This window comes from Pholis gunnellus, assembly GCF_910591455.1.
Source record: "Pholis gunnellus genome assembly, chromosome: 4".
Classification (NCBI taxonomy): domain Eukaryota; kingdom Metazoa; phylum Chordata; class Actinopteri; order Perciformes; family Pholidae; genus Pholis; species Pholis gunnellus.
The window spans coordinates 5,211,135-5,239,035 of NC_136530.1; the positions used below are offsets into that span (position 1 = coordinate 5,211,135).

At 44.0% G+C, this 27,901-nt stretch overlaps 1 protein-coding gene across 1 annotated transcript; it reads left to right on the forward strand.

The window, feature by feature from the left end:
• Positions 1-888: 888 nt before the first annotated feature.
• Positions 889-26,933, forward strand: fgf22 (fibroblast growth factor 22; the record flags this gene model as incomplete). The annotated part of the gene is made up of 3 exons (XM_079158273.1): positions 889-1,273; positions 25,097-25,200; positions 26,739-26,933. The coding sequence occupies 3 exons, from the start codon at positions 889-891 to the stop codon at positions 26,931-26,933; spliced, it is 684 nt and encodes a 227-aa protein (XP_079014399.1).
• Between the last annotated feature and the right edge of the window lie 968 nt (positions 26,934-27,901).

Here is a 27,901-nt window from a genome sequence, read left to right on the forward strand (position 1 = left end):
TGCCCAGGATAAAATGCAGGACGACTCAGCCGGTGCCTCCACAGAAGAGAGGACCGACTGACTGAGCGTGAGGCCGTTCACTTACTGCTTCACTGCCCCGTGCTATAGCTGACACACACTCGCTGCCTGCCGCTCACTCACTGACACACAGACACACACACACTCTCACTGCCGAGCTCTCTCTCTCTGTCGCAAACACCGGCTCTCTCCCTCCCATACTCGCTCACTCCCTCTCTTTCTCTCTCCCTTTCTCTCAGTATCACACACACACTCACACTCACACACACACACGCACGCAGTCAGTCACCAACCCTCCTCATTCAACTCCCTCTCAGCCACGGGTCAGCAGCTCAGACAGGCACCTTGTTCCTATTCAGCTGGAAAGAGTAGTGCATCGCTAGGTGCACACACACACACACACACAAACACACACACACTTTACAACACAAAAATACACATATACATACACACACACAGACAAACACACACACACACACACACATGCGCATCTTCAAACAGCCCAGGACTTTATCTGTGGTACGGGAAAGAAGACCTCAGTCCAAGGAGGAGAACAGCCAGAGAAACAAGGAGCGACACTAAAGAGGAGCTTTTTCGAAGGTGGATTCATAAAAACACTTCACGAAAGGATCGGACAAGTAGAATCGCAAAGATGACAACTGGAGAAAGCGTGTCGCTGTAGGAAGGCCTGCTGTCCGCTCTGAGGTGGGGATTGGTCATCTGTGACAACCAGAGGATCTGCGAGGGCCATTTCCCTCCCTTCCCTCTTCAGGACTCCCACCTTCTTGTCATCCCTCCGCCGGGACATCTCCCCCCATCATCAGCATGCCTACAGCCTGCACAAGGTGCACCTTGGGAGTCTGACCCACCATGTGCAGATGGACGCCGTCCGTAGCTCATCTCTGTCCTGAACCTGCTCTTGGCAGCACCACCATCACCACCACCACCGCAGCCTCCACCGGGCGGACTCTCCCCTTACCCAGCGCGGCCTCCCTTTGCCTGGCATGCTTCACCTTGCTGCTGGTCACAGCTGGCACCGCCACGGGGGCCTGTCCTCCTGGGGTTGGACATGAGCCCCTTCAGGTGCTGGCGAGTGGCATCAACTGCTCATGGACGCTGGAGAGGCACACTCGCAGTTACAATCACCTAGAGGGCGACGTCCGGCTACGGCGACTTTACTCTGCCAACAAGTTCTTCCTCTGTATTGACAAAACAGGCAAGGTGGACGGCACTCGGCGGAAAAACTACGCAGACAGTAAGTGCATCTAAATTCAGTATATCAATTGTGTGTTGAGTGTCACTGAGAGGACAGGAAGCCCTGTGACGCCCTCACTCTTTATTATCATTTATGGCTGGACTTTCTTATCTGTTCACTTTTTACAGCAGTTCAGAGGGATATCCTTTGGTTCCATCGCTGCTGAGCTATTTGTGTTGTGTTTAGAGCATGAGAGACGCGTTGCTAGGTAAGAAGGGAATACCCTAGTGTGGATTTAGACTCCTCGTGGGACAGCCGGCACAAGATAGCTGACTTGAGGAGAGACATTGAGCATCAGTTGGCGATGCAAACTGGGCTTGAAAAAAAAAAAAGCTTCAGTTTCACTGGGGATTAACTTGTCAAAACTGTGACGAAAATGCATCAATTGTAAGTAGCAGGTGGAAACGGGAACACATTCCTCCAACGAATACACACACTGATTCACGTGTATTGTTCATAGTTTGATTTGTCATAAACAATGAGACTTAAAAGTGTTGAGAAAAAACAAAGTTGCATTTTAAAGCCTCATGCAACCCGCTATTGGATTCGTGCTTTCTTTTACTGAGCAATTTACTGTTTGCTGTCACATTTGTCTGACACGGCTGTAACTCTCTAGAGAGGCTGTGGCTCTTCCTTGCACCCCACAATCATGCCTCTTGATACCCAACGTGAAGTATCCAGCATTGCGACAATGCAGTTCTACATAGACACCCATAGGTTATTCTGTAGTCTGTGCCTAACATGTGCTTCAGGGACACCTGAGAAGAGGTCGCTCAAACAGCAGCCGAGCCTCTTCGGCGTGTCCATCAATGGGCGTCTTTCAGATGCTTGACCAGATCAGATGAGCCGCCTCTGGTCACGATCTGACCTCCCTCTCCATTAGTCACCGGCTGACTGACTGACTGACTGGATGGCCCTTAGAGACGTTTATGCCTTTGACTGTAATATTTATGCATTTGCTCGTTAATGCCTTTTTATACAAGTGGGTGAGTCAGAGTTTTTCCATACGGCTACCGGGGGCTGGAGCAGCTGCTGCGTCCAGCTAACAGGCCAGCCAGTCTGTTGCCACTGTTTCAATAAGCTCTGAGCTGCAGTCTGGATGACATTTGTTAACCTGTCGGGATTAGTCACCTGGCAGGATCTTTTAAAACCACACACACTGGTAGAAATTCAAGTTGAGATGAATTATTACTGCGTTAAAGTCGAAACCTGCGTGGGCTTCTCCAAGCTGGGACATTATTCTCTGATATTAGTGGTAGTTGTCAGCTACCATAATAAAATATCACTCCCAAAGGTTGCATGAATTTGACACCCCAGAGGTCATGCTGGAAGAATGGCTGCAATACCAGTTTGGCAACATGAGGGAGATTGACTTGAAACAAACGTTTAGAGTCTTTGGAAAGCAGCGAAAGTTACGGCTGAGGATTGTGAACATTCGTGCTTTTTCTCGCCATACTCGTGTCATTATTAATGCTTCGGTGGTTGCAGTGGCTCTCTGTGAAAAAGTGCAGTCCCCTCAAATATAATGTCCTCATACGTTTTAGCCATCAACCTCTCATTTCCTTTGGTGGAAAGAACGATTCTATCTGCTCGCTCACACACAGCGAGGGTGTGTTTCGGAGCCGAGCACAGTGCCAAACCAGCGGTCATGTGGACCTTGTGGTCAGTCTGTGGTTGCGCCTCACAATGGGGGCAGATCTGGTTTAAGGCCGTTTTGAGGTCTCACTCGGTTTCTGCGCGAGGCTACCGTTACTGCCGTCACGTGAGGAGGCTTTCAATCAGACTTAAAGCCTCCTGACCCAGACAAGTTGTTGATACTGATACGGTGGGCACGCTATAGATTAGAGTGGCAGGGCAAGCAGGAAGTTGTGCATATTTAATGAGAGGAGCAGTGACGCAGAGGGCAACATCGGCATTACTCTCACACAGGAAACAGGAGTCATTCCTTGTTTAGGATGTTATAGATACTTCTGAAATATTTGGTTCTATCTCAGATATTCTCAACCACTGGGTGGAGGCCCACGGGTGAACCTCAGAGTGTCATCTAGTGGGCCGTGGAGGTACTGACAAATGGTTAGACGACGTTTAACTTTGGGGTATTTTATAAAGCTAGTTATTTTTATATCTAAATGTGCACACGAATCCACATGAATAAAATAAAAACATAGCATATCAAACAAAGTAAGATTTCAATGACCAGTTAAGTTTGAATATCACCACGCCAACCACGACACATCATCAGGTAGTCGAACGTCTTTTGCAACTGTTAGCTAGCTAACGTTCCCTCACAATAGACGGACACAAAACGGATCGTTTTTTTAAACAAAAGAGTGATGTTGGAGACAATCTTGCACCAGTAAAAGCTCCAAAGCGCGTGGTGAGGAAATACGACCCTGCATATGTTAAATCTGGATTCATAATGGCAGGGAGTGATAGGTGAGGGTAAGCAGAATATGTATTTAGGTCATTACAGCTGACAGAGGCATGACACATATTTACAGCCCAGTTTATTTTGTCTCCTTTTTTTTGTCATGTTATGTTTTTTTTCTCATTTATTTGGAAAGGTGGTCCTCGGAATTGTCTTGACAATTTGAAGTTACAAAAAGTTGAGAACCCCTGTTCTATCTGAGGCAAAACCTAAAAAAAAAAGTTTGAGACATGTGTTTGACTTCTTGCAAAAACACACACAGACAAATACAGACAATGTTGGAGACACAGTATTGTTTGGGCCTGTATTATAATTTCCGCATTCTTCCATTGTTTTGTGCAAGGCTAACCTGAGCTCAGGACAGCCCTGAGCCTGCTGGGCAGCTTTCAGGAGCGCTGCCCAGCAGTCTGGCCGACCTCTCCTCTGTCCTCTGTGTTGCCCTTAGACTCTTGTCGACACAGCTATAACGCCCCGACAGCTCTGCCTGCTACACCCAGGCCCCGGCCCTCACCTTCCACCCCACTCAGTTTTTCCAGCCCAAACTCCCAGCTCCCTCTCAGGTGCAAAAACAGTTAAAATTAGTCAACAGGCTCTCTCTGCTAATTGAGGTTGGAAAATATTGTATCAATCCCAGCGGAGCAGGGGCATGGAACAGCTGAGGGAAGAGGCGAGAGGGAGGAAGACTCGGGGAGATGAGACAGCTGGACGGGGTTGAAGGGAGATAGAGGCAAATGCAAAACACAGACGGTAAATGAATGCATTTCAGTTTATCAGTCTTGCCTTTGGGTTTGTGAGGGATAGGCTGCTAGTATGACATGCAAAAATGATGCAGCAGTCATTAAAATAAAAAATCAGATATTACCAAAGGACAGATAAGAGATTAAATGCCCATTGAGTGATGGAATTCAAAACTTTCAGTTGTATCAGTTCCATCTCCAAAGTGTTCTGAGGAAAAAATGTCCTGCCTTGTGAGCACTCACGCGGAAATGTACACAAACATACACTCAGTCAAACTCAGTCAAACACACACAGTCAAACGTACACAGTCAAACGTACACAGTCAAACACACACACTAAAGTTTCAGGTATCTGCTCCTGATTTGTTTTCAGAATCAAACAAGTTTTATGCTTAGCGGCACGTCAATGTGTTTGTTAATCAAACCAGAGAGATAGAAATCAGACAAGATACGTGACTCGACTATCTGACTATACAGCCTGTGAAACCACACGCTCTAAATATAGATCCACCTACAACGATCATCTAAGTTTCTAAAAATAACTTGGCGAAAGTGCCACAAGACGAGACAATCTACAGTACTTTGAGGGACCGAAGGGGGAGGGCCCCGACATGTTTTTCTTTTGACCTATGGCAAAGCAGAAAATGACCGAGGGGAAAAACACACCCAAGTGTTTACAAAAGCTCCAGAGGCAGGTACGCATCATATCCTGTCCTGGGTCATCGGTCATTGCCTGCTAATTAGACAGCGCTGCAGCACAACAGCTGTGTGGGCACACCCAGCAACCGTTTCATGATCAATTGCAACAGCAAATCATAAAGTTAAGTGGAGCAGTAAGAAATAGAGAGCAGAGAACCGGGGGAAAGGGCTCCTTGTACGGTCACTAAAGTCACATTCAGTTAACACGAGAAGGCTCAATGAAATGTTATGGTTTTAATTACAAGCTTGTATTCTATTTCCCCTCCTCTTTTTCGGTTTTGTTTTCCAATTTTTTATTTTTGGCATGCCGCACTGCGTATATTTTATTTCGTGTTTCATTTTTTACATTTCATTTGAAAAAGGATGGACTGTTACATGTTGTGTGTGTGTGTGTGGCTGAAGGCTTCAAAGGTTTGTGCTGCCTCCAGGTAGTGACAGCCCGTTCACCCTTAGGAAATAAGGTCACCTCACCACACCGCTATGATCACAGAAGTCACCGCGGCCAGACAAGCTCCATTCGCGCTCTACAGCCGGTCAACACTCACAGCCAGGGTGTGTTGTGTTTACCAAATTTCCCTTGGTGTGCAACATCTTGCTGTTTGATGTGAGAGTTTTCCTAGTTCACGAGTGTATTTGACTTGGACGGGACCCATGGGAAGAAAATCTTCCACCCTGCCGAAAAATGTTGTGGGAATTATTCAAACTTGTTTTAGACAGGGGAAACTGTCACTCGCCAAGGAGTGACTGACTTGAGTTTAAAAATGGGAAAAGACAGGACGAGTGCTGCAGACAGATGACTAGATCCACCTCAAAGGTTTGACCAGTTAGACAGCGATGAACATTTGTCTCCGCACACACAGCAGTAAAATGAAGACGCGAGTGAGGAAGAGTTCATATTTGAAAATCTGTTTTATTTATGGGTCAACTGAACTTAAGTGTGGGAGTAAATACTAGTTCAATCATACCTCATACACAGGATATAGTATCATTATGTACCACTTGTGAACAGTCCTATACATTAAAGTACTCTCAAGCTCTTGTTAAGTACTCACCGTTGTATCTAACAGCATATGCAAAAAAGAAATCTTCGTATTTCTATATCAAAGTCCTATTATCTTTTTAAGACAATATATGACGTGTACTTGAGTGAGCTAGTACCAACCAATTTCAACCAATAATATCGTGACATCCATCTATCTTCAGCTTTTTTGATGTCCAATCAAATGCAAAATATTTGTTATATATATTAGTCTTTTAACTGTACACCGCTCAAATATTCCGTTTCACTGGGGAATACGTCACAGTACAGAAGCTAAATACACTCTAACTTCCGTTTCACTTGGATTTCAAAATAATTTTATATCAGAGATAGTCTATGCATACTAAGCCCTGTTCTTTTTGCATAAAGTGAGACTCAAAAGCACAACTATTCTCCATCTCCAGCTCGTGTGTTATCTAGGCTGCAATTTAGGGACAATGGCATACACATGCCAAGAGCGACAGACATTACAAAATGTCTGTTGCGTGCCGTCTGCCATTTTAAAAGGTGTAATAACGTTTATTCTGTCCTGGGCATTCTGCATCCTTACCATTACTCACCTTTAATTCTTGTAGAGCTCAGACGTGTGACTGGATCAACAGCACCGGGGGCTGGAGGGGCTAAAGAGGGAAGCACCTGGCCGAAGGAAGCGCTTTGGTGTTTTCAATCGGGAGAATACACATGTTAATGAGGCTCGGAGAAGGGCCGGGGCGTGCTCTGCTCAGTATTGAGGTGGAAATTAAAGGCTAGAGGAGTGCTGGAGCGTTTCCCGTTGCTCATTAGGCATTATGTAAGGATTCCTCCGGGTCCGTCTGAACTGAGAGCGGGATTCGTGGACATTTTGGATGCCAACAGGAGGGTAAAATCCCACGAATCACGCATTTGTTATCCCTTCAATGAGGACAGTGCATGGCCTCGGCCTGTCGGAGACAAATGAAAATCGACCCTTTGCCAGCTGTGTCTTGTATCAAGAGGCCGAAAGCTAAATAAAACATCACTGGCACACGCACGCATGTTAAACATGCATGTCAAATCGGTCTCTCTCTCACATACACACACACACACACACACACACACGATAGCTGTCCTGGGAACATTGCAGGACAAGAGTGTCAGTGTCACCCTAATTAGCCGAGGTTCCCTGGTTTCTGCCACCAGGGTTTGATATCATGAATGGGCTCTAGAAATGTAGCAATTAGTAGCTAACAACCTTTAGCAGTCTGGCTCTGGCTCCTCTCTGGGATTTACTGGGTTCATCAGCAGGTTTATAGAGTCTGACTTTGGCTCCAGCAGCCAATTCCTTTATAGCATCCCACAGCTCTTGACATCCTGTGGGTGTGAAGGGAACACAAAAGGGGAGACTTCACAGTGCCAGTAAGCGGCTACTTGGATCTTAAGGCCATTGATAAAAGGTGTTTGCACTGATGTTCTGAAAAGCTTCTTTAAGACGGAGAATGAGACCTGAATACAAGGTTCAAGTATATCCATTTCTAAATACTTGAAGGACGAAATAGTGTGAACATGAGTAAATGATTTAAGAGTGTAATAGAGCAAAATTGAGGTTTGACTCTTTAAATATTCTTTGGGCCAGAAAAAAATAAGCATTATACTATATTTTCCGTCTTTTTTTCCCACAAGAACGGACTGATTTTTTGCCATCGAAGAAAACTACTCCCTCAATGATTTAAGTGCATTATTCATTATTTTAATGAGCCGCAATTAATTACGGTACGGCAATGCAACATTGCGCTTGGTCACAGCCTGGCAGTACGTTTTTAAAATGGGGGGTAAAGATTTTGGCCTTTCCCTCAACGAGAACACATTAGCACTATTATTACTGCGTGCTTTTTTTTCTTCTTCTTGTGAAAGGTGTAAAATGAGTATTAATTAGATCAGATGGGAAACAGTGGGCCAGCTAGTCTTACTCATGCAGCAACACATGTTTGAAATCTTCTCACCACGGAGCAGCCTCCACTAGCATCTCGGAACCTACACACACACACACACACACACACACACACACACACACACACACACACACACACACACACACACACACACACACACACACACACACGCAGTGAGGTAATCAGCCCATTGAGTCAGGGGAGACAGGTCTTGCCTCAACCTCAGATAGACCAAGACAGATTAATGGTTTTGTTTTGACCCTTCTAATGAAGCCTCTCACCTCCCTGCTCAAACTGAACCAGACATTATGTCTTGGAAGGCGTTTAACCGCTGGCCCAGGAATAAAGAAGCTGTAGGAGATGGGGACAACTTGGCATCCCTAAATACGTCTACGGATGACTGGCTAAAGCTACGGGAGTTTAAAGGTGTTCAAATCTAAGCTAAAATCACAAGGAGTCCAAGACTAGGAAGCAATAATAGCTGGAATGTAATGCACCTGTTGCCCTGAAGACAGAAATCCGTCCCTGTAGGATTTGGCCCAAATCATAAAGGAAGCATTAAGAAGTAGTAAAATCAGGCGCTTCTTTCTCATAGGTGGCGTTCAGGTAAATCTGGGTCTCCTCGCCCTTTTTTTCCCCCTGTGCAGCTTTCAGCCAGCACATGGGAGCACTCCGTGGACTTTCAATAGACTTTAATCTCAGCCACAAACAGCTCACACATGCAAACAGAGCAACCACATCCTGCTCATTAATCTGTGTAGTTAAATATTGACTTGCTGTCAGGCAACTAAGTCATAAAAATCTAGTTTACAGCTCCTGGCAACGTGAAATAAAATTGAAATCTGATTAATCGTGACACCTATGTGGAGAAATGGAGCTGCATCACGCTGAGGATCATAACTGGAAATGACACATTTACTGTATTTAACTGATCACACTGAACTGTGCAGTAAATAAGATACTGAGCAGCAGAAAGCCTGTCATGATCCAACATTTCTTATCATGCAGACGTCACCTCATGTATTTCTGTGCGAGTTCTGATTATTTTATGTGATTTTAAACAAGACCAAGAGTCTACAGCCATGCTTGCTGCTCTGTGAGGCTGTAATGCTCATCGTAAACAGGTACATAGGTACTTAGTCAGTCAAGTTAACGTCAACTATGCTCTTTTCCTAAACCTTCCTGTGAAGGTATATTTTTAACAGACACTATGCATCTAACAAGCTTTTAACGACACGCCGTCACTGAGACGTGAAAACACTCGAGGCGTACAAGGAGCGTCATAGTTTGAAGCTTTAGTGCCACTGACCAAGCTGTGTTATTTTACGCATTGGTGTGATAATGTGTTTGACATTTCATTAAAAAAACGAAAATGCCATGAGAAAGACACTTGAGGAAAAGTCCAGGGATCACCAAAGTCAGCACGATTTATCCACTGAGGACCATGAATATCCGTAAAAACTTGAATGACTATCCATCCAATAGTTTTCCATTTTAGATGAAGTCCATAAATAAGAGAGCAGATATTATTATTATTTGAAGACAATTCACACACATGGCTCACAATGTAGAAATGTATGCAATGACACCTGGGTGGGAACAGGGTTCACCTATCTGGAATTACTAAAAATGTTAGATTTCAAATTTAGTTTGTCTTGAATTTAGATGCCAATTTTGTGAAAGCAAGAAATTGTGTGACTGTGACTTCAAGATTGAAGCGGAGAAGTCCGTCTGCTCTGAATAACCCGTATTGTAAATACATTTCTTGAGAGTAGGATAATTAATGCAAATATGGAGGGCTAAAAAACAGCGACTTCGATGCAGGTCTGCGCATACCAACAGGTTGAGACCATACAGCGTCTTCTCTGAACTGCATTACACACATCCACCCGTACCTGCTTTTTATCTCTTCGGCCATTTTGCTAAACGAACACGAGCAGGATGTGAGTATCGTGTCAGGGCTCTTTGAATGAGTGTGTACATTTTAGAAAGCATGTGCCTGTGTTTATACTTGTGCCATTGCAGGAGCATGAAGTGGACCCTAAACTGAAAAAGATGTGCGTTTCCTCTCCCTAATGGCTAATATGAACCAGACTTTACCTTGCACTCAATTCCGATGCATGCATGTGTGTGTGTGTGTGTGTTTGTGCGCACGCTGACATGTGCAAGCTTGTGTGCACACGGGTGTTTTCCCGTCTGGAACGTCCATGCTCCTCATTAGAACACAGAGGGTGGCTAAAAGCATTGCAGTGATACAGCTGAAGTCGGACAGTACAGTCCACAACATGCCTCACTCCTGTGTGGACGCACTGAGATCTTCGTCTTGAACGCTGCTTCCTTCTTGCTGAACACTTACTACAAATTGTATCTTGGCTAATTAAAGACGCTTTCACACATGCACTGCAACCCCGAAATGATCTAAACATTAAAAAGTATCCATGCGCAGTAATATGGAAAATTGAGGATGCGATGCTTGGAGATGCATCTAGAATCGTTGTGGTTTAAATCGTGGTTGAATTGAGTCGTGAGGCCAATAGATGGGAATGCGTCTGAAACACGGTCAATCAACTGTTGTGTGCTACATGTGTGAAAGGAAAATAGTAAACAAGTGTAAGACCATATTCTGTGGACATAGTCCGGAGTTCATATGAGAAAACTGCTTCAGTTCTCAGAGCTTGAGAAAGTGGACTTAACATCATAACATTCATCTACAACATTCCCCCCTTCTCATCTATTTTTGATTCATGAAGATACGGTTGTGGTTATAACACGCTTTTAGTCCCATGACTGAGCGGGCAGAGAAAATCTTCAAACACATGTGAAACACCGGGTTTTCATCTCATCTTTGCCAGAAGCTGGTTTGATGTGAACCTCATGCCCCTCTCTCTCTCTGTACCCATTTCTCTTCATTTATTTCTATACACATATCTTTCACTATCATCCTTTTGATTCTTTCTTTGTATCCGTCTGCCCCTTTCCACCCATCACCATGCCTCTCTCTCTCCTGCTGTCTCCATTTCCCCGTCTCCTCCCCTGCAGTGGATAGGATTAGGGTCAGGCCCCTTTGGCCAGTGGAGCAAGTGACAGCTCTGACAGGGCCCTGATTTCACTCTTGTGCCTTCTGTCACCTCCCTGTATGCCCATCTCATTTTAATAATGTAAATATGGGGCAAGTTCAGGCCACAGGGAATATTCTGTGTCCTGGTGCTCAGTCACTGGAACCTCGCTCCACACCTGAGCACTTGACGTTGGCAGTATTCTCCAAACTAACTTGGATTTGGTTGGTTTTCAGACTAATGTTGAAATACAGAACTACTTGCAACAGATTAAACAAAGAATGGTCAAAATCGAAGCAGCAAAGGCCCAGATATCCTGGGTTTAAAGCCAAAGTATGGTTCAAGCTCCAAAAACACAGGATCCTGCCTTTCCCTTGTTAATGCAACTGGATAGTTGCACTTTCACAAGCTGAGCAGTACTCCTCATGACGAGTAAAATAAGCTTCATGTGTACAATTTGTGTAGTGCCCCTTACTACAGTATTTTGTATCCATAAAATTGGGGTTAAAATATCTTGAACACTGTAATTAAAAATACTTTAGGACATATGAGGCGTCCATCTTTGTTTGATTTTCAGCCTACAAATAGATAAAAGTTTCCCAGTTATGATCACAGCCTGGAGTTTCACGTGAGCCCTATTTACAAGTTGGATGAGAGATGAATGCAGCGTGAGTGAATACTTTCACACATTTAGCCAGGCAGCCTGCACAATCATCACCTGCAAGATCTGAGTTCATTTTGCGGAAGAGGGAGGGAAAATAAGATGTTCAATCTAATCTAAAAATAGAAGAGCATATACTAATGTAGCCAGAGACTCACTGTGGTTAAAACTGACAGGGAATGCGGGTTTGGCTCAGATGCGGATGCTCTTCAATGACTACCCGGGAAGACGATGGTAGGAAACTGTAAACAAGGCCTTTGTTTCGTCCTGATTATGTTTCCACTCAGGGTGGCTGAGTCGGGTCTGGACAGCCAACCAAACCAGCCACAGATGCAACACACCAGCTTACTGCAATTAAGTGGCACAGGAGAATGACCTCAGTCTCATGTGGATCCCGTCGTCCCAGCCGCCCCTCCTCCATACCAAAGTGCAGGAAACTGCAGAAGCCGTGAGTCACAAAAGCTCTCGGCGGGCAGATCTGTTTGTAACTATCTGTGAAGCCTTTGATAGCCTGCTGTTCGCCTGTTACGGATGTGATGCATGATTTGGAGGCAGTTTGCCCTCCTTGATTAAAGAAAAGGCCTCTTGGTCGGTACGACTGCGGCCCCTCGGTACCACACAGACACAGAGGAGTGCACCGTGGGCTTCATTAACCTTTTTCACCTCTGCTATCCCTCAGCCTCTCTACAGCAGCGCTCCACCCCACCACTCGCACACTCCCCCAGGTTGTCCTCTAGTGTTACCCTTTCTGGCTGGCTTGCCCCCACCGTGCTTGTAAATTTGGGGTTTGATCAGTGGAGGGTCTTTTCCCATTTGATTTACAGTCCTGGAGGTCCCTAATGAACTGACTGATGTTCCATTACATACAATCACAGCTTAACATGTCCAAGGAAGTTAGTGTTCAGCAGTGTAACTACCATGGAGTGCATGCTGACAGGACATGCAGATCCACTAATCACTGTTTGATGGGGACTGTGTGTGTGGTACAAGAGGATCCCAGTACTGCCAGAATCTTTGACCTGAGCCTTGCCATTGTTTTTCACTAAACTCTCGTCTTTGTACTAATATTTAGTGCCCGTTAGTATCACTTTCTCAGTTTCACTGCCCGTATAAGCCGTGTTTTTGAACAGTGAAATTGTTCAAACACCTGAAGAGGCACACACATGTGTACACAGATATATCCAGATGTGGGTGGTGATTCTAGAGTATTGGGTCAGTCTGTCTGGGGATAAATCAGACAGACTAATCTGTCCTGTGAGGGGATGGAGGGTAATTGGTCACATTTGACCCCCGGCCTCGCGGACTGTGGGAACGCGCGCTTTATCTACCAGCGGTAATTGGCTAATGAAACACTTCCGCAACTCCTCCACTAGATTGTCATCCACCGGTTGGGATTGGCCGAGTCCTGCGTGTGTGCATTTGCGTGTGTGTGGCCGGCACAAGTTGCCAAGAGGCATGTGCGTGCGGGCCGAGAGTGTGTGCAAGTAGTCTAGAGAAAGAAAAATGGCAGGATGCGGAACTCCCAGTGGCCATCTCCACAACGTTATCAACAGCATCAGCCTCACGATGCCTGCAGCGTACTGATACATTGACAGAGCACACATTAACGGTTGTGTGGTTGCAATTACATTTCAAATTTAGGTTTGAAGTAGAAATGGTTAATGCAATTCAAAAGAAATCTCTGGCCCAAGGCAGGGAATTTTGTGTGGCGCACAACCAGGCCATGAGTGTTTGCAGCATTTGGATCATTCTCTCAATACCGCGGTCGATATGACACATGCCTCGTGTCGTATTTCATTGAATTTTTCTCATGTTTTATAGTCGTTTTTGTGTGTGATCGGTTATCTGGGCAAAGCCGTGCCCACATCAATCGAAAGACGAGAAAACCAGGGTGGGGAGAGTGAGTAGTGGGGGTTGGTAGGAGGGGTAGTAAGAAAAAAAAGGCTAAAGTTACGGTGGTGAGACAATGTCTCTGAGGTCCCATCAAGTGAGCCATTCATAGATGCGGGCCTACCAGTTTGTGGAGCCAGGGAGACACTCCGATAGAGTGGGGCCCAGGGTGGCCTTGTCTTTTTGTCCCAAGCTGACCCCTGCTCTCCCGCCTGGCCTCTGCGCCCCTCACCTGGCCTGTCCCAGCGCACTGGTAACGGGATACCTGTAATTTGCTCTAATGGCCTTTGAAAGACCTGGCTGGGCTAATCCCTGGAGTACTTCTCCCAGCAGCCCCGTATGAAAGGGTGGGGGTAACAGGGCCGCTTGCGAGTCCTGAAAGAGGACCGGCCTCTGGATTGTGTGTGAGAGAATGTCACCCCTTGCGGCCGGGGCTGGGGCCGAGGGAGTGCGGGAGTCAGCTTTCAGCAGATCACCACCATGTGGCTTGTTCACATGGCTTTAAAAAAAAACAAAAAAACTGGGCCCGGCTTGTAGAGGAGAAGATTGTCTCTACTTTACACCTCCCTCCGTGGCTTCGTCTGGCAGGCAGGGTGAACTGGCCGAAGACCAGCCTGCGCACACAACTCTAAGAGACTGCACTTCAAATCGTTTCCAGATTTGCTTTTGTAATTTGCGCTAAGGTGTTTCTTCACGGATGACATTTGCTCATTCTAAAACAGAATAGATTTATATCCCCAGTGCTGCAGAGCTGCAAGAGGAGCAGAAATATGGAGCGAATGGTTTGACGTGAAGTTAAAGCAAAGCAGCTATAATGACCTCGGTCAAGGGGACGAGACAGTCATGGATGGATGAGAGAACATCACTGTCAATGGAGGATGTTCCCTTATGTGACCTGCAAAAATTATAATAACAATAATGATAGTGATAAAAATAAAACCAATGCTGAACAAAACGCTAGGGCCATTGAACATGGACAGAGATTGAAAAGACAGGAGAAAAATAATCTTATCCGTCTCATCTCGACTCTCATCCCTCCAGAGATTTTAATGGAATGTGGGAACAGCAAGTGATATGTGGGCAGGGAAGACCAGCCCTCTGCTAGTCTTTTCTCTCCTTTCTTCCTGTCCTTTCTATCCCTCGTCCTTGTTTCTTTGATGGGGCGGGCCACATGCAAGGGAAAGTACTCACTGAAATACGCACACATGCACATGTCGTTTTTTGCGCCCTACTTCCTCGAGGAATAGAAGACATTGTACATTGTGTCATATTTAAATGGCGGCACACATGCACACCGTGCGTACAGGGTGATTGGGAGTGACGGCATGTTTAGACCTGTGAAAGTTCAAGTGTGCGAGGAAAAAAGAAAAAGACGCAAAAAATAATCCTGTTTCTTATTTCCTTTGATGATACTTTAATTATGTACTTTATACATTTGGTTTGATCAAACATGAGTCGAGTTGAAGGATTCCTCTCTGTCCAGGAATTCAGAGCTAAATTAGGCAAGAGCAACTTCCAGACAGTCTGAGCTCATTTGAGGAACTGAATTACTCGGCATATTGGCTTGAATGTGCTGCTTCAGGCTGTTTTCACCCACTATGTGTACTTATACCGTAGAAAGGTAATGCACCGTAACTCAAATATAACCCACGTAGTCATGAGCCAGGACATACAGGTCTGCCTCTAAGGAAGTCAGGTGACGTAGTATAAAGAGTGACAAATGGATGGATGGATGGATAGGTGGATGGGTGGATGGATGGATGGGTGGATGGGTGAATAGATGGGTGGGTGGGTGGATGGGTGAATAGATGGGTGGGTGGGTGGATGGGTCGAACAGACTCAGGCTGTCTCTCGATGTCTCGTAAGAAACCAAAAGACAATGTTTACTTATTTGACCTTACTTTTGTTACGTAACTACCGTACTTAAATAACACAACCTCTGTAAGTTACGTAACATAGTTATTTATTTTAACCCAAACCACAATCTTTTCCAAATCCGAAACAAATAGTTTTGTTGCCTAAAATTAACAAAGTAGTTCAAACATTACAGTTATTTATTTTTACCCAAAAAACAATCTTTTCATAAACCTAACCACCTGATTTGATTGCCCCAAACAACACTGCACTGCAGTGGCTTTGCACAGGCGCACTGAAAATGTTTGCTGCTGGACATTCATAGGGGAACGCACTAAAAACAAAAAATAACTTTTGGTAAGATATCACATGAAGCGTTGTATAGGAGGATGCGTTGGCTGCTTTGAATGACGTGGTGGGTGATGAGAGTGAGGGCTGCTCAGTTCATTTCATTGTCATTTCATCACTGGATATCGTGAGGACATCTTCTAGATTTTATTATCCTCCTTGTTTGGTTCTCGCTGTGAAAAACACCTGAGCTTTGTAAGTGCAAGAGGTGTGTTTTGTGTTTTTTTGTGTGTATGTGTGGGATAAATCCAGCCCAGCTCAGCTCAGCTCAGCTAGCTGCAGACATATTTCATAGCTGTTAAGGGATGAATAAATCATCCCAGTCCTGTGAGAGTTGATAGGTATGATGCATGTCCGCCGACCGGCAGGGAGGGAGAGGAGGGCTGACCCAGGCAGACTGTGGGACAGAGAGACCAAAGAGGTACGACAGAGGAGACGTGAGGGACAGACGGGCAGTGAAAGGCAAAGTGGCAGATGGGAGACAGGAGGAAGGAGAGAAAGACAGGTACAGTTTGTAGAAAGGGAGGGAGGAACTGCCTCTATACATCGACAGCTGCTCTGCAACACACACACTCACAAACACACGTAAAATTGCACATGACATACACACACACACACACACACACACACACACACACACAGCGAAGCACAAATCCTCTGCTGGAACAGTAGAGCTCTCAGAGTGGCAGTCACAGCTCCTTTAAAGAGTCTGTAAAATGTATACTGCTGTCCAGAACTGGTCGGTCCAATAAACCAAGAAAGGCATTGCATCATATTTATTTTGAGCCTGATCATGACACTTATTGAAACACAAATAAATGCCATCATTTCATCACTGTGTGTAGGAAACATTATGTGACTCAATCGGGGTGAAAAAGAAGTCCAACAATTTTAGTAGTAAATCTCAGAATGAGGAGCATAAATTAGCTTCTCATAACCTTAAAATAAATGTTTCAAATGGACCTGAAACCCTAGTAAAAATGTGTAAAAAAGGGAACCAGGTGAAAACATCTAAATTGGAGCGTAAACCTGCAATGTGCAACTGCTTATAAATTGAATAGTTATATCCTTGGCATGCCTTCAAAAGTCTGAGCATAATTAGTAATTGAATCAAAAGATGACCTAATTTACAATGTTATTTAAGATATAGGGCAGAAAATCATTGTGGCACCCCAATCAGTCATGTCAAAGCAGGTACTTTTGCCTTTAAAAGCAGATGTAAAACACCTGCTCTCTGGTCGGGGTGTGGCCAAAAGTCCTCCGTGCCCATGAGATTTTGCTTGTCAAACAGCCCAGTCTAATGTGTTGCAGTGCGCCTAAAACACCACCTCTCTGTTCAATATTACTGTTGACTGTTTGTAATACAAGTGTGCATAAAAAGCACATAGATGACCACCAAGTTAAAGATGTCCTTTCCACTGACGTGGCTGCAGGAGAAGAGATGCAACCTGGTGCACCCAGTCAGCCTGGTTTCAAAAAATGACGTTGCTCTCGGATTATGTTTGCTTTTTGTGACACAATTCAGATTTTAATCAAAGGCTGCTTAAGGAGAAAGAGGACGAGTTGGATGGTTGGGTCATACATCGGTCTTTCTACCAGGAGACTGGTGGTTGTGTCACGTGTTGAACCAGAAGTTACTTCTCTTTTTTTTAAAACCAAAAACATGATCTAGGGAATTCCTCACCATCTGCTAATCAAGGGCTGTGTGGGACGGATTTGTCCCAGGGGGTCAAAAGTTCGGTTGATAGAGTATACTTTACCAGGAGAGACTCTCAGTCATCCCCTGAAGTCTTGGTTCATCAGGAGGATCGTGTTTACTCTTGCCTTTGACTCAGTTCGGGTGTGTTTTGTATATGTGTTGTGATTCGACTCTATCCTCTGGTTTCAACTAATAGTCCGTGTGGGGCTGATCAGTGTTGTCCCTGTCTGTGCCTCCCTGACCTGATCTGCCCCTACATGATTTGAGAGAGGCATGTAGCTGAAGGACCATACATATACACTCCAAAAACATGAAAATGCTCACATTTTTGCTTTCAAGTGGTTCTTGATAGTCCAAGTCAAACCAATAAACCTTTTTAAACACCTAATAGTAAAACAACTTTGCTGTAGTTCAATCGTCACTATAAATACTAGAATACATCTCCACAACGAACACAGCAGGGCTGCTTCCAATGATTTTACATCCTCTGTCTAAGAGAGAGGAATACACATTAATATTAAAACTATTTCAGTCCAGAACACAGTGTTTCCCGTAAACTACTTTCTCTGTCATATTCCACAACAAATTGAAGATCGGCTTTCATATCAGCCCACTCGCAGCAATGAGATCATCACTGATCCAGTATCACGTGCCAGACAGCAGAGATTTATTCTTCCGGTCGCACAAAGAATTTTCCATCAGTCCTAGTTTTAAAGTCATCGTTTCATTTTGATTCCATCTCTCAGACAACGTACATTCACTCAAGTTCAAGCTATTTTACTTGACTATTTCCATTTTAAGAAGCTTTTTATTTCTACTCCACTATCCGGAAATATTGTATTTTTTTTTTCTCCACTACATTTGTCTGACAACTTTGTGTTCCTTTATGCGATGAGAACATTCTTAAGCTAATTAAACTATCTAAAAAGTCTCTTGGGTCAGCTGTAAGAGACTTTTTATAGATACGTGGTTCTCCCAGGACAGCGGTGCTACAAACAAATGATGATCTTACAGAATATGATGCATTGCTGTTGATTAAACAACTTAACAGTATGCAGAGTAGTTAAAATTAGCACGACCTTTAACATCTACAAATGTAGATTTAGAATACTACACCGCAGTAGTATTCATCCGGAAACATATATAATGATTAAACACTGACAGGGAACATTTTACTGCACAATAAGTACTTTTACTTTTTATAGTTTACGTACATTTTACTGATAACACTTAGTTTGCTTCTGTAAGTAAGGTTTTCAATGCGGCACTTTTACTTGTCGTGGAGTATTTTCAGTGTGGTTTTAGTACTTTTACTTAAATAAATGATCTGAATACTTCTTCCACCACGGTTTGAAAATGAAGGCCACTGACACAGAAGCAGTGATTCTTGTGCTGACACACTTCTTCACCACATGCTAAGGGCCGTAATCAGTTTTCTGCTGCTCAACATTATGTTGTCAGGGAATAAACAATGACCTCTGCCCCACATCAATGTCACGATTATGCTTTATTGACTATTAAATGAAAGGGCAGTGTGCAATCGTTGCTTGTGTTTCTTGGCTGCTTTTCAAACTGCAGGTAAAACTGGTCCACATCAGATTCTCTTTTTATTATCAGCATATTCAGAAAAGTCACATGATAACTGATATTGCAGGTTTGTGCCACATTTTAGTCAAAATGTTATCTTCATATTGTGGCTGTCCTGGATTCACCTAAAGCTTCAGTACGTGACAATCCAGCGGTCGCAAAAAAGTAGCTTGTATCTCGCTACCGTGGCTCACAAACGAAAGAATGTATACAAACATTTTAAACAATGCTAAAAAGAGGACAGTCTCTGTTTACCAAACTGACGAAGAAGGTCTACGCAGCAAAAATGGCTTCGCTTAGAAGCGCACATGCTAACGAAACACAAAAATCACATTGCCTATAGCGGGATTGTAATGGGCTATGACTTCGAAACACGCTGCCATCACAGCCTTCTTCCGGCTGCTTCCCATTGCCACATAATCTCTCTCCAAGAACTCTGTTCTGCTAAAAGAGATATTCGTGCACCCTCGTAGCCAGTCATGGTCCACGCAGTTGTACAAACGAAAAGTGATGAAAGTAATTGTGTGAAGAAAGAAGAGGGAGACCGAACCACCCACACAATAGAAAAGCTGATTGTCTCCGTCCTCTTTTTTAGTTGTTAAATTATTGTGACATCTTCTGACAAAAAAACATAAATACAGGTGAATGATGATGATGAAGTTGTGGTATATTGACAACCAGATGACTGATCACATGTTAGAAGTGGCTGAAGGTCTACTTAACTTTGCTAACACATATCAATACCACAATCCCCACTGGGTAGTTTATGTCATCGCTTTGCAACACTTCAAGTTTCCCTGTACACAGTGGCACACCAGGCCAGTGTTTGGAAGACTTAACATTTTTTGGATAAAAACTCAGTATTGGGGTGAGAAAAACTGCATTTTTAGTGGGAACAACGGGCCGAAGCAAAGAGTAAAAATGGAACCGAGTGCAGACACACTCTAAGAGCGAAGCTCAAACCTGCGCAAATTGGCTGTGACTGCCGGATTGTCAGTTTCAGAAAGTTACAAAAATGATCGGATGCAGCTGACACCTCCTGTGCTCATTCATGCAGCTCATTCATTAGACTGCGACGTGAGTTCATCTGCAGGTGCTGAGTTAAACTTACAGAAAGACAAAACTCGTCTCGATGTGCTTTGTTAAAGAGAAATTGCCACCACACAGGTTTGCTTGCATATCAATGTAAAAACGGTATCGACCACGAAGGTATTCGAGAGACCTGTGGTGCCAAAGTTGCATAAATACAAAATTTGTTTGCAGGTTGCACATTTCCCTTCTCCACAAGTCATTTGTTTAGTATTTTACTGTACATTCAAGGGTTAATGTCCAAGTTTCCATATCACACCACCTGTGATGGCCTCCACTAGGGCGCCTGTTCTCATGGTAATATCTCAAGGTGTTTAAAGCAACAGTGAGTGATGCAGCCTTTGTCTGTGCCGATACACACAGGCGGCTGCTTCGCCCAGTACCAGACCCTTCGAGGGGGTCATGGCAGATCAAAGGTGCTGGTCACAGCCATTAGGCCCGGCAGCCCAGACCCGACATGAAAAGCTTGTGTTTTGAAAAGGAGGGCAGAAGGAAAAAAAACAACAGGGCCCTCTTCGTTTAAAAAGCAAGCAAACTGTGAAATAATTGAAAAGGTATGTCAATCAAGGGCAGGAGCACAGCGGGAACTCCAAGATTCCCAGGCTCCGCTCTGGTCGAGCACTGAGCCATGGAGGGCTGCTCAAGGGGGCAAACCCAAGAAATTAAAGACCTGAGAAAAGGAATAAAAAAAAGAAGACTGGAGGAAAGGAGCAGGAAAAATCTATTTTCCTCACCCTCACTTCCTTCACTCTTTTCTGCTTCAAATTTGTGATGAAAGGAACCATTTTGCCACACTTTTGTAGAGCCCCATTCAAAACGCTTGGTCATTAATAAGATCTGGTCTAGCTCTTCACCTCTCAGGTGAGTAACAAAGACTTATTCGGGGGGCAGCAGCCATTGGGAGCGCCTGCCCCCACCAACCGAGACCCCCATCTTATACCCGGCACCTTCACCCTGTACTCGCTCCCTCCTCCTCCTCCCCCATACCATGAGTCTGACAAAAGGGAACCCCGTGAGAGTGTCTCTCTCTTTCCTTTCTGCCTTTTTTTTTTTTTTTTTTTTTCAAAGTCAGAAAAGGCTTGAATGATCTGACGTTGGGCTAAGGTCCAAAAAACTGGGGGACGGAAAGAGAAGAAAGAGTAAAAAAAAAAAAAACTGGGTAAAAGACTTTTTCTATGCTTTTAAAAATCCCATAGAGGAGAAATAAATGGCAAGTCCACAGTTGACTAGACATGTATAGTGCAGGATTTGCTTGTAATGGCAGCTTGAGCTTATTGACAGTCCCAGCCAAAACATGTCAAAGGTTAAGAGATCTTGCCAATTGCAAGTGGGAAGCCAAAAGTACCTTTTTCATGAGCTCAATAGGGCCATCAGTTGATACTTGCTCAGCAGAACGCGGAGCAGGAGTGACCTTCAGTTTCCAATGCAACTCAGGGACAAAGAATGAATTTGTCTGCGTTGTTTCTCTCTCTTCTTTTTAATTGTGATTTTGTTCGAAAGGTTTGAAACTGTTCTTGAATGAAAATTATTCACACCTTAAAAATACTTTAATTCTCTCTAGACACTGTCAACTATTACGGAAGAAAAAAGATCATTTCATTGGAGCAAACTATATATATTCCTGCCCGTTTGTGTTAAAAGTTCTTAAAAATTTAGACCAGACCACAAGTTATTAACAGGGTTTATCAAAGAGAGGATTATCCCCACACTGCACTTAAAATGTTAGATATATTCATTTGTCCAAACTAAATTTAAGTTGGTTTGCAGGGGCCTAAAAAGTCACAATTAATAGTTTTAGGATTTCTTAAGAAAACCACCAACAATCAAAAATAAATGATAAATGATAAAAGAAAATATGTAATAGTTTCAGTCAAAAATGAATACTTAGAATTTATTCCGGCAGCCAAACCTATAGCATACAGCCAATTTCCTTCCAATAAAGTGACCTTTGGATTCCAGCAGTTAGGAAAACCCTCTAATAGCTTGAAATACCTCACTCTGATTTCTCAGGCTTTCAACACAATGGAGTGACTTTTCAAAGGGGGGACTGTGAGTTATATGGATCTAACTGGTCTTTATAGATGTGTGGTCAAGCATCCAGAGCCCGAGTGATTCCTCGAGACAATGTGAAATCCCCATTTCATGTGCTCAGATCTTTTGTGTCTGCTGGCTGCTACACCAGCATGTATGAATGAAATGACATGAAGGCTACCTGTGAGACGAGAGGAGAGAAAGTATTTAATCTGTTGTAGAGATTTGTTGAAGTGCTTCACAAAAATCGCCACAGATATCAGCCAGAAGACCTCTCAAATTTAAAAAAATACATTTCTTTAAGACTACTTTCTAGCTTTAATGCTTTTTTTTCCTTCTAATTTGAAACTTTAACTGTTCACTAACAACTCTTTGCAATGTCTCAGATGTGACAAACATCCTTCCAACACACCTACTGTGCCTGGAAACTCAAACCAGCAAATAATGGCTGGCACCACTTACAGGCACCAGCGGTTTTCATTGGCCTGGACTAATCCCCCATAAACCCTTGCAGCGCTCCAATCACCAGCCGGGGCCTCGGCTAATTGCTTACGAGTCCCTTGCACGCTCCAGGTGCCACCGTAGCACACCCGGTGTTTGTAAACACAGCTCGTAAAGAGGAGGCTGCCATCAAAGTGTTAACGTTTCCTCGGAGGATCAGAGGCACGGCAGGAATGATAGGGGTGCAGCTGGGCTGGTACCTGGACGGACTCGACGGAGGCATTCCCTCCTTCCCTGCAGCTGTGGCGAGCGGATAGAGGGCTTCATTTACACGGTCCTGTCAGAGAAGAAAGACACTCAAAAGGAGTTTGTGTTTGTTTACCTTCGTCGCGGTTTTCCTCCTTTTTTACTCTTTGTACTTCCTTGTGCCTGAAGTAGATGACCTCACTTGGCAAGCACCACTGGGGATGTTCAGAGCAGAGCTAATAAAAAAACAGTTGGAGATAGTTGCGTGTTTAGAATGATGGGAGCAGCAGATGTATTTGTGTTTTTTAAGTTTTGGAGCCCTTCAGATGTGCTCATTGAGAAAAGTCGGCCTAGGCAGGCTTGCGTGGGTGAATGGGTCAACACACTTTAACACACTTTAACACATGATATTCACGTCCCATTTTCAACCGACAGTCGACTGCTATTCTTTTGTAAGCACGACCACAACCGTTCCCAAACCCCAACCAAGTGTTTATTATTGAAACCATGAAAACCTTTACCAAGTACTTCTTTTAACCCAGACCATGATCTTTCCCTAAACTTAACTTTACTTAACATTTTGGTGACGAACCAAACCTTTACTATGGCGTCGTCACGTCATCACACAGAAATATGACAGTTCTGGCAGACACAGACAAATAATGTCATCCTGGTAATCGGGACGAAAGAAATATATTTTGTTTAATTTGAAGGACTGTTATAAAGAAAGACTAGAAAATGTGAGAACCTACCCTTTAAAGTTTGTTCTAAAACAAATATATAAATCATTATTTCATCCAAAAACATATTAAGTCGAGCCTTTTAGTTCAGCTTTAATGTTAAAATCTGGATTTGCACAAATAAATAAGTAGAAGAAACTGCATTGCAGGAGGATTATTACCTGCGAAACCCCTGAGGTGAGCGTTTATTTTTCATTGCTGGACGGATTTAACCAGCGAGACTGCTCAGGAACTCAGTCACTGCCGTGAACAAGACTTGCGGTTGTACCAAAGCAGCTGGGGTTTGGTCAGTTGGGTGGCCAGACCAGTGGCCGACTGCTGCTTTTATGACTACTTCATTTCCTACCAGCTTTGGGTCAGCCTGTCCTTCAACACCTTGATCTGGTACTTTGTTTACAGCATCTTTCCAAAGCCAACAATCCCTTTTTTTTCCACAAAAATCCCACAGTGCCTAACCTTTGAGCAGCAACATTGCATGTTATCTTTGCACAGACGTGGTTTTCAGGGGTGTAAAAAGAAGATTTTGTGGCCTGATCAGATAACAGGCCGCATCAGGGCGCTTTTGAAGGTGTAAGTGGGCGATTTAAGCCAGAAAAAAAAAATACTATCCAAAAGAGAGCTTCATCTCCAGCAATTAGCTGCTATTCAGAACCATGCGGTGAGCCTTCAGCTCATCTCCAAAACATCTCCCTGTCGTAGCCATGACAATTGGTGTGTGCCGTTATTTTTGCATGCGGACAAAAACCAGATCAAGAGGGAGCCACATGGGACTTGTTTGCAATCAGTGCCCAGAGGAAACAATTAGGCCACAAGCTTGCCAGCTTTTTTCGCGGGGTGAAGTGAGTTGGAGAGGCCGCTTAAGTGGCCGGCAGACGCGGGTTTTGTGTCCCTCAGTAAACAAAACTGGGCATCATCAGGGTGGAGTGTCACATCTGGAGCTCGGAGGCTTGAATGGATGCAGGCAGTGAGGCAGAATGACACTGTGCAGGCTCAGACACTGTATGTGCGTGCTACAGAAGTGCATGTTACAAATTTGGTGCATCCCAGGATGTAGTCCGAGACCGGGGTGTACAGATGAAGTTATTCAATTAAGCTTTAATAAACTCCCGCCTTTCCTGATATGATCAAATCTCAACCTTTTGTGCGAGACGCTCCAAACTCACCTGGTCTTCGCACAAAGGGAGCTCTTCCGAGTCGTTGTGCATGTCATGTGAATCTGTGTGTTGTTTTCTCTCGACCTTGGCTCTATCCCCCCAGAGCATATGGCTGTCTGGTATTCTAATCGCTAATGATAGAGTGGCTTTTGATGGGGAAACTCCCAAAAGCTACATGTTTCTAACCCAGACTCTTGTTCCCTCTTTTATTTTCCAGGCCTGATGGAAATCCGATCTGTCAGTGTGGGAGTTGTTGCCATCAAATCTGTCAGCACCGGGCTGTACTTAGCTATGTCCAAGAAAGGCACGCTCTTTGGATCGGTGCGTATACAACCCGGCGACATTGTTTCTGCAGGTCAAGAGAGGAGGGCTGGAAAAGGGAGGAGGGTGGTGAGGGTAGGGGAGGTATATATGTATAGGGGTCCCGAATGATTGCCTACCCAAACATGCTGGATTGTGCGGCAGTAAAGGGAATCTTCTGCTGGAAAGTCCAGAGAAAAGGTCAGAGTGCCGCAATCAATCACGGCTGTACACCTGGGCCACGGCTGACGATACCTGCAGCTTGAGTTGGCTTGTTCCACTGTCAAAATAAATAGCAGAGAGAAGACACCAGACCAGCAATGACAAAAAGCCAGCTGGGCTCCTTTTAAAAGTCTTCGCGTGCCATCTGCCAATTGATGTTTCACACAGCGAGCTTTCAAAAGTAATCACCTCTCTTTGTTATAACCAGCCGCACATCAGACCTGAGGTGTGTGGTGTCTAGCTCACGTACTTACATCTTGGAAAAGGAGAAATCAGGGACAAGCAATCAGTCAGCAGCAGTGATAAGAGAAGTGCCGTCAACAAGCGAACACACAGTAAATAAGACATAAGCAGATCTGAAGACCCGGGCCTGAAAGCTCCCATAATAACAAAAAAAGGGCAGGTGAATCACGCCAGGCTCATACTACCCTGATGCTATCACAGACAGGGCCTCATTATGGCCGCACGATTACCATCTGGAAAAGGGAATGCAGCAGAACCTCTTGTCACTACAATATCTTTCAAGACTCAAAAGTGGCTTTGCTGACTGTTGGATTACCTTCACAGATTAATATACCTGAATAGCTCTTAACTTCATTAGAAAAGAGACAGCGGATTTGAAAGAACATAACATTACATTTTGAAAAAGGCTGGTTTTATTTCCAACTTTGTTCATTTTAATTACTTTGAGTACATTACCTGTTCTGTTCACCCAAATTATTCTCAATATTTGGGTTTAAATGTGTGGTATTTTGGGGGGTTTGAGCTTTGTTCCTGCAACTGAAACCCTGAAAGGATGGCATTCAAAAATAGCAACATTTCATTCCAGTAACAATGTCCCAGTTACTCAGGAGATTTCACAGACCTCGTTGTGATCCAGTCAGTGATCAGCTTTCAGTGATCGGTCCAGATGAAAACTTACGTGTGGCTTATTCCAAGTAAGCAGAACATTGTTTCTGGAAGGACATGTTGCTTTGAGGTTTTTATTTCTGAAATGAATTGAGCAGCACAAACGAAATTCCACTGACATAAACTGTATTTGGTTGATGGAAAATATGTTTCAGAGGTGGATATCTTGAAAACCCAATATGAAGAAAATTATGTTTTTTGACAATTTATGTGAACTCAGCCTTTAATTCTAAAAACGTCCATTGTGGCTTCAAAAAGACCAACCAGCGAAATACTGTGTGCAAAAACACTATAAACTACACACACCTGGGAAATATTTTACTGCAACAACAGACATTAACCTTTGTGCACTTCTTGAAAGCTGGCCTAATCCAGCACAGCAGGAATAGCCTCTTTAAACCTCTCCGTCTTCCTCCCTCTGATCACAGGTGAAGTACAACCCAAGCTGCAAGTTCAAGGAGCGCATTGAGGAGAACGGCTACAACACGTACGCCTCCCTCCGTTGGAAGCACAGCGGCAGGCAGATGTTTGTTTCGCTGAACGGGAGGGGGAAGCCACGGCGGGGTCACAAGGCTCGACGGAGACACCCGTCCACTCATTTCCTGCCCATGCTCCCCTCCTAGCTGCCTAAGTCTGAACTCTGACCGGCAAACCGGCTGACTGGCTCACCTGCCTCCTCACACTAGTGTCGATCCAGCCGTGAAGGCAATCTTTATTTTTATTATTCCATCCTCCTGTCACATAAATGTACATTTGTTGAGGGCTGTAACAATTGTAGATTTAGTATATTATGTACTTTTTAAGTTATTTTCTCTAATGATGTTCAGTAATACAGTAAATATACAGTAGGATCATACTATATCCAGGCATCTGTCTGGCTACAGTATCGTCTGTGTGTCTGAACGGCATGTAAAGCTGCGGTGTTTGGGTGACGACGTTAAGAGGCTGTAAGAGGACTGAAAAGGGACAGCGAAGCTATTCTAGATGCTCCGCTAATCAAGAACGGAAGCATATGATAGACTCTACAATTACATTTTCACCATGTATCATATCATGTTAAACACACCTCTCATCTTCATCACATGTTGACCACCATTTAAACCAATGAGAAGTTGAAAAATGATAATAAGATAATAAGAATTTCCTGTATGATACATTCAGATATATTGGTACATGGCTTATCACATGTCAAGCAGCATTTCAATGAATTAACGCATAATCTGTTTTTTGGACATTTTACACGTGAAATGGAAAAGATGAATTTTTCACATGTGATCATTTTATAAGGCTAAATCTGATTACTTTTAGGCCAGTGAAAATAAAAAAAATTGGTATCCATACACCAGAATCAAATTTAAGTGAAGTAAAGTTGTGAGGATTTACATCATTATAATCTCTTATACACAGATTACGTATTCATATACAGAAAGCATTGGCCTAAAAGGAACCCACCGGCGGTCGCCTGACGATGATCCAGCTTTTTATTGGCTTAAAATACGTTACTTGTGAAACCACACGGTCGTACATGGCGTCTCTTAACTCCAGTCACGCACCTCGAGTTGCTAATCGGGAGTGTTAACAAGGAACGAGA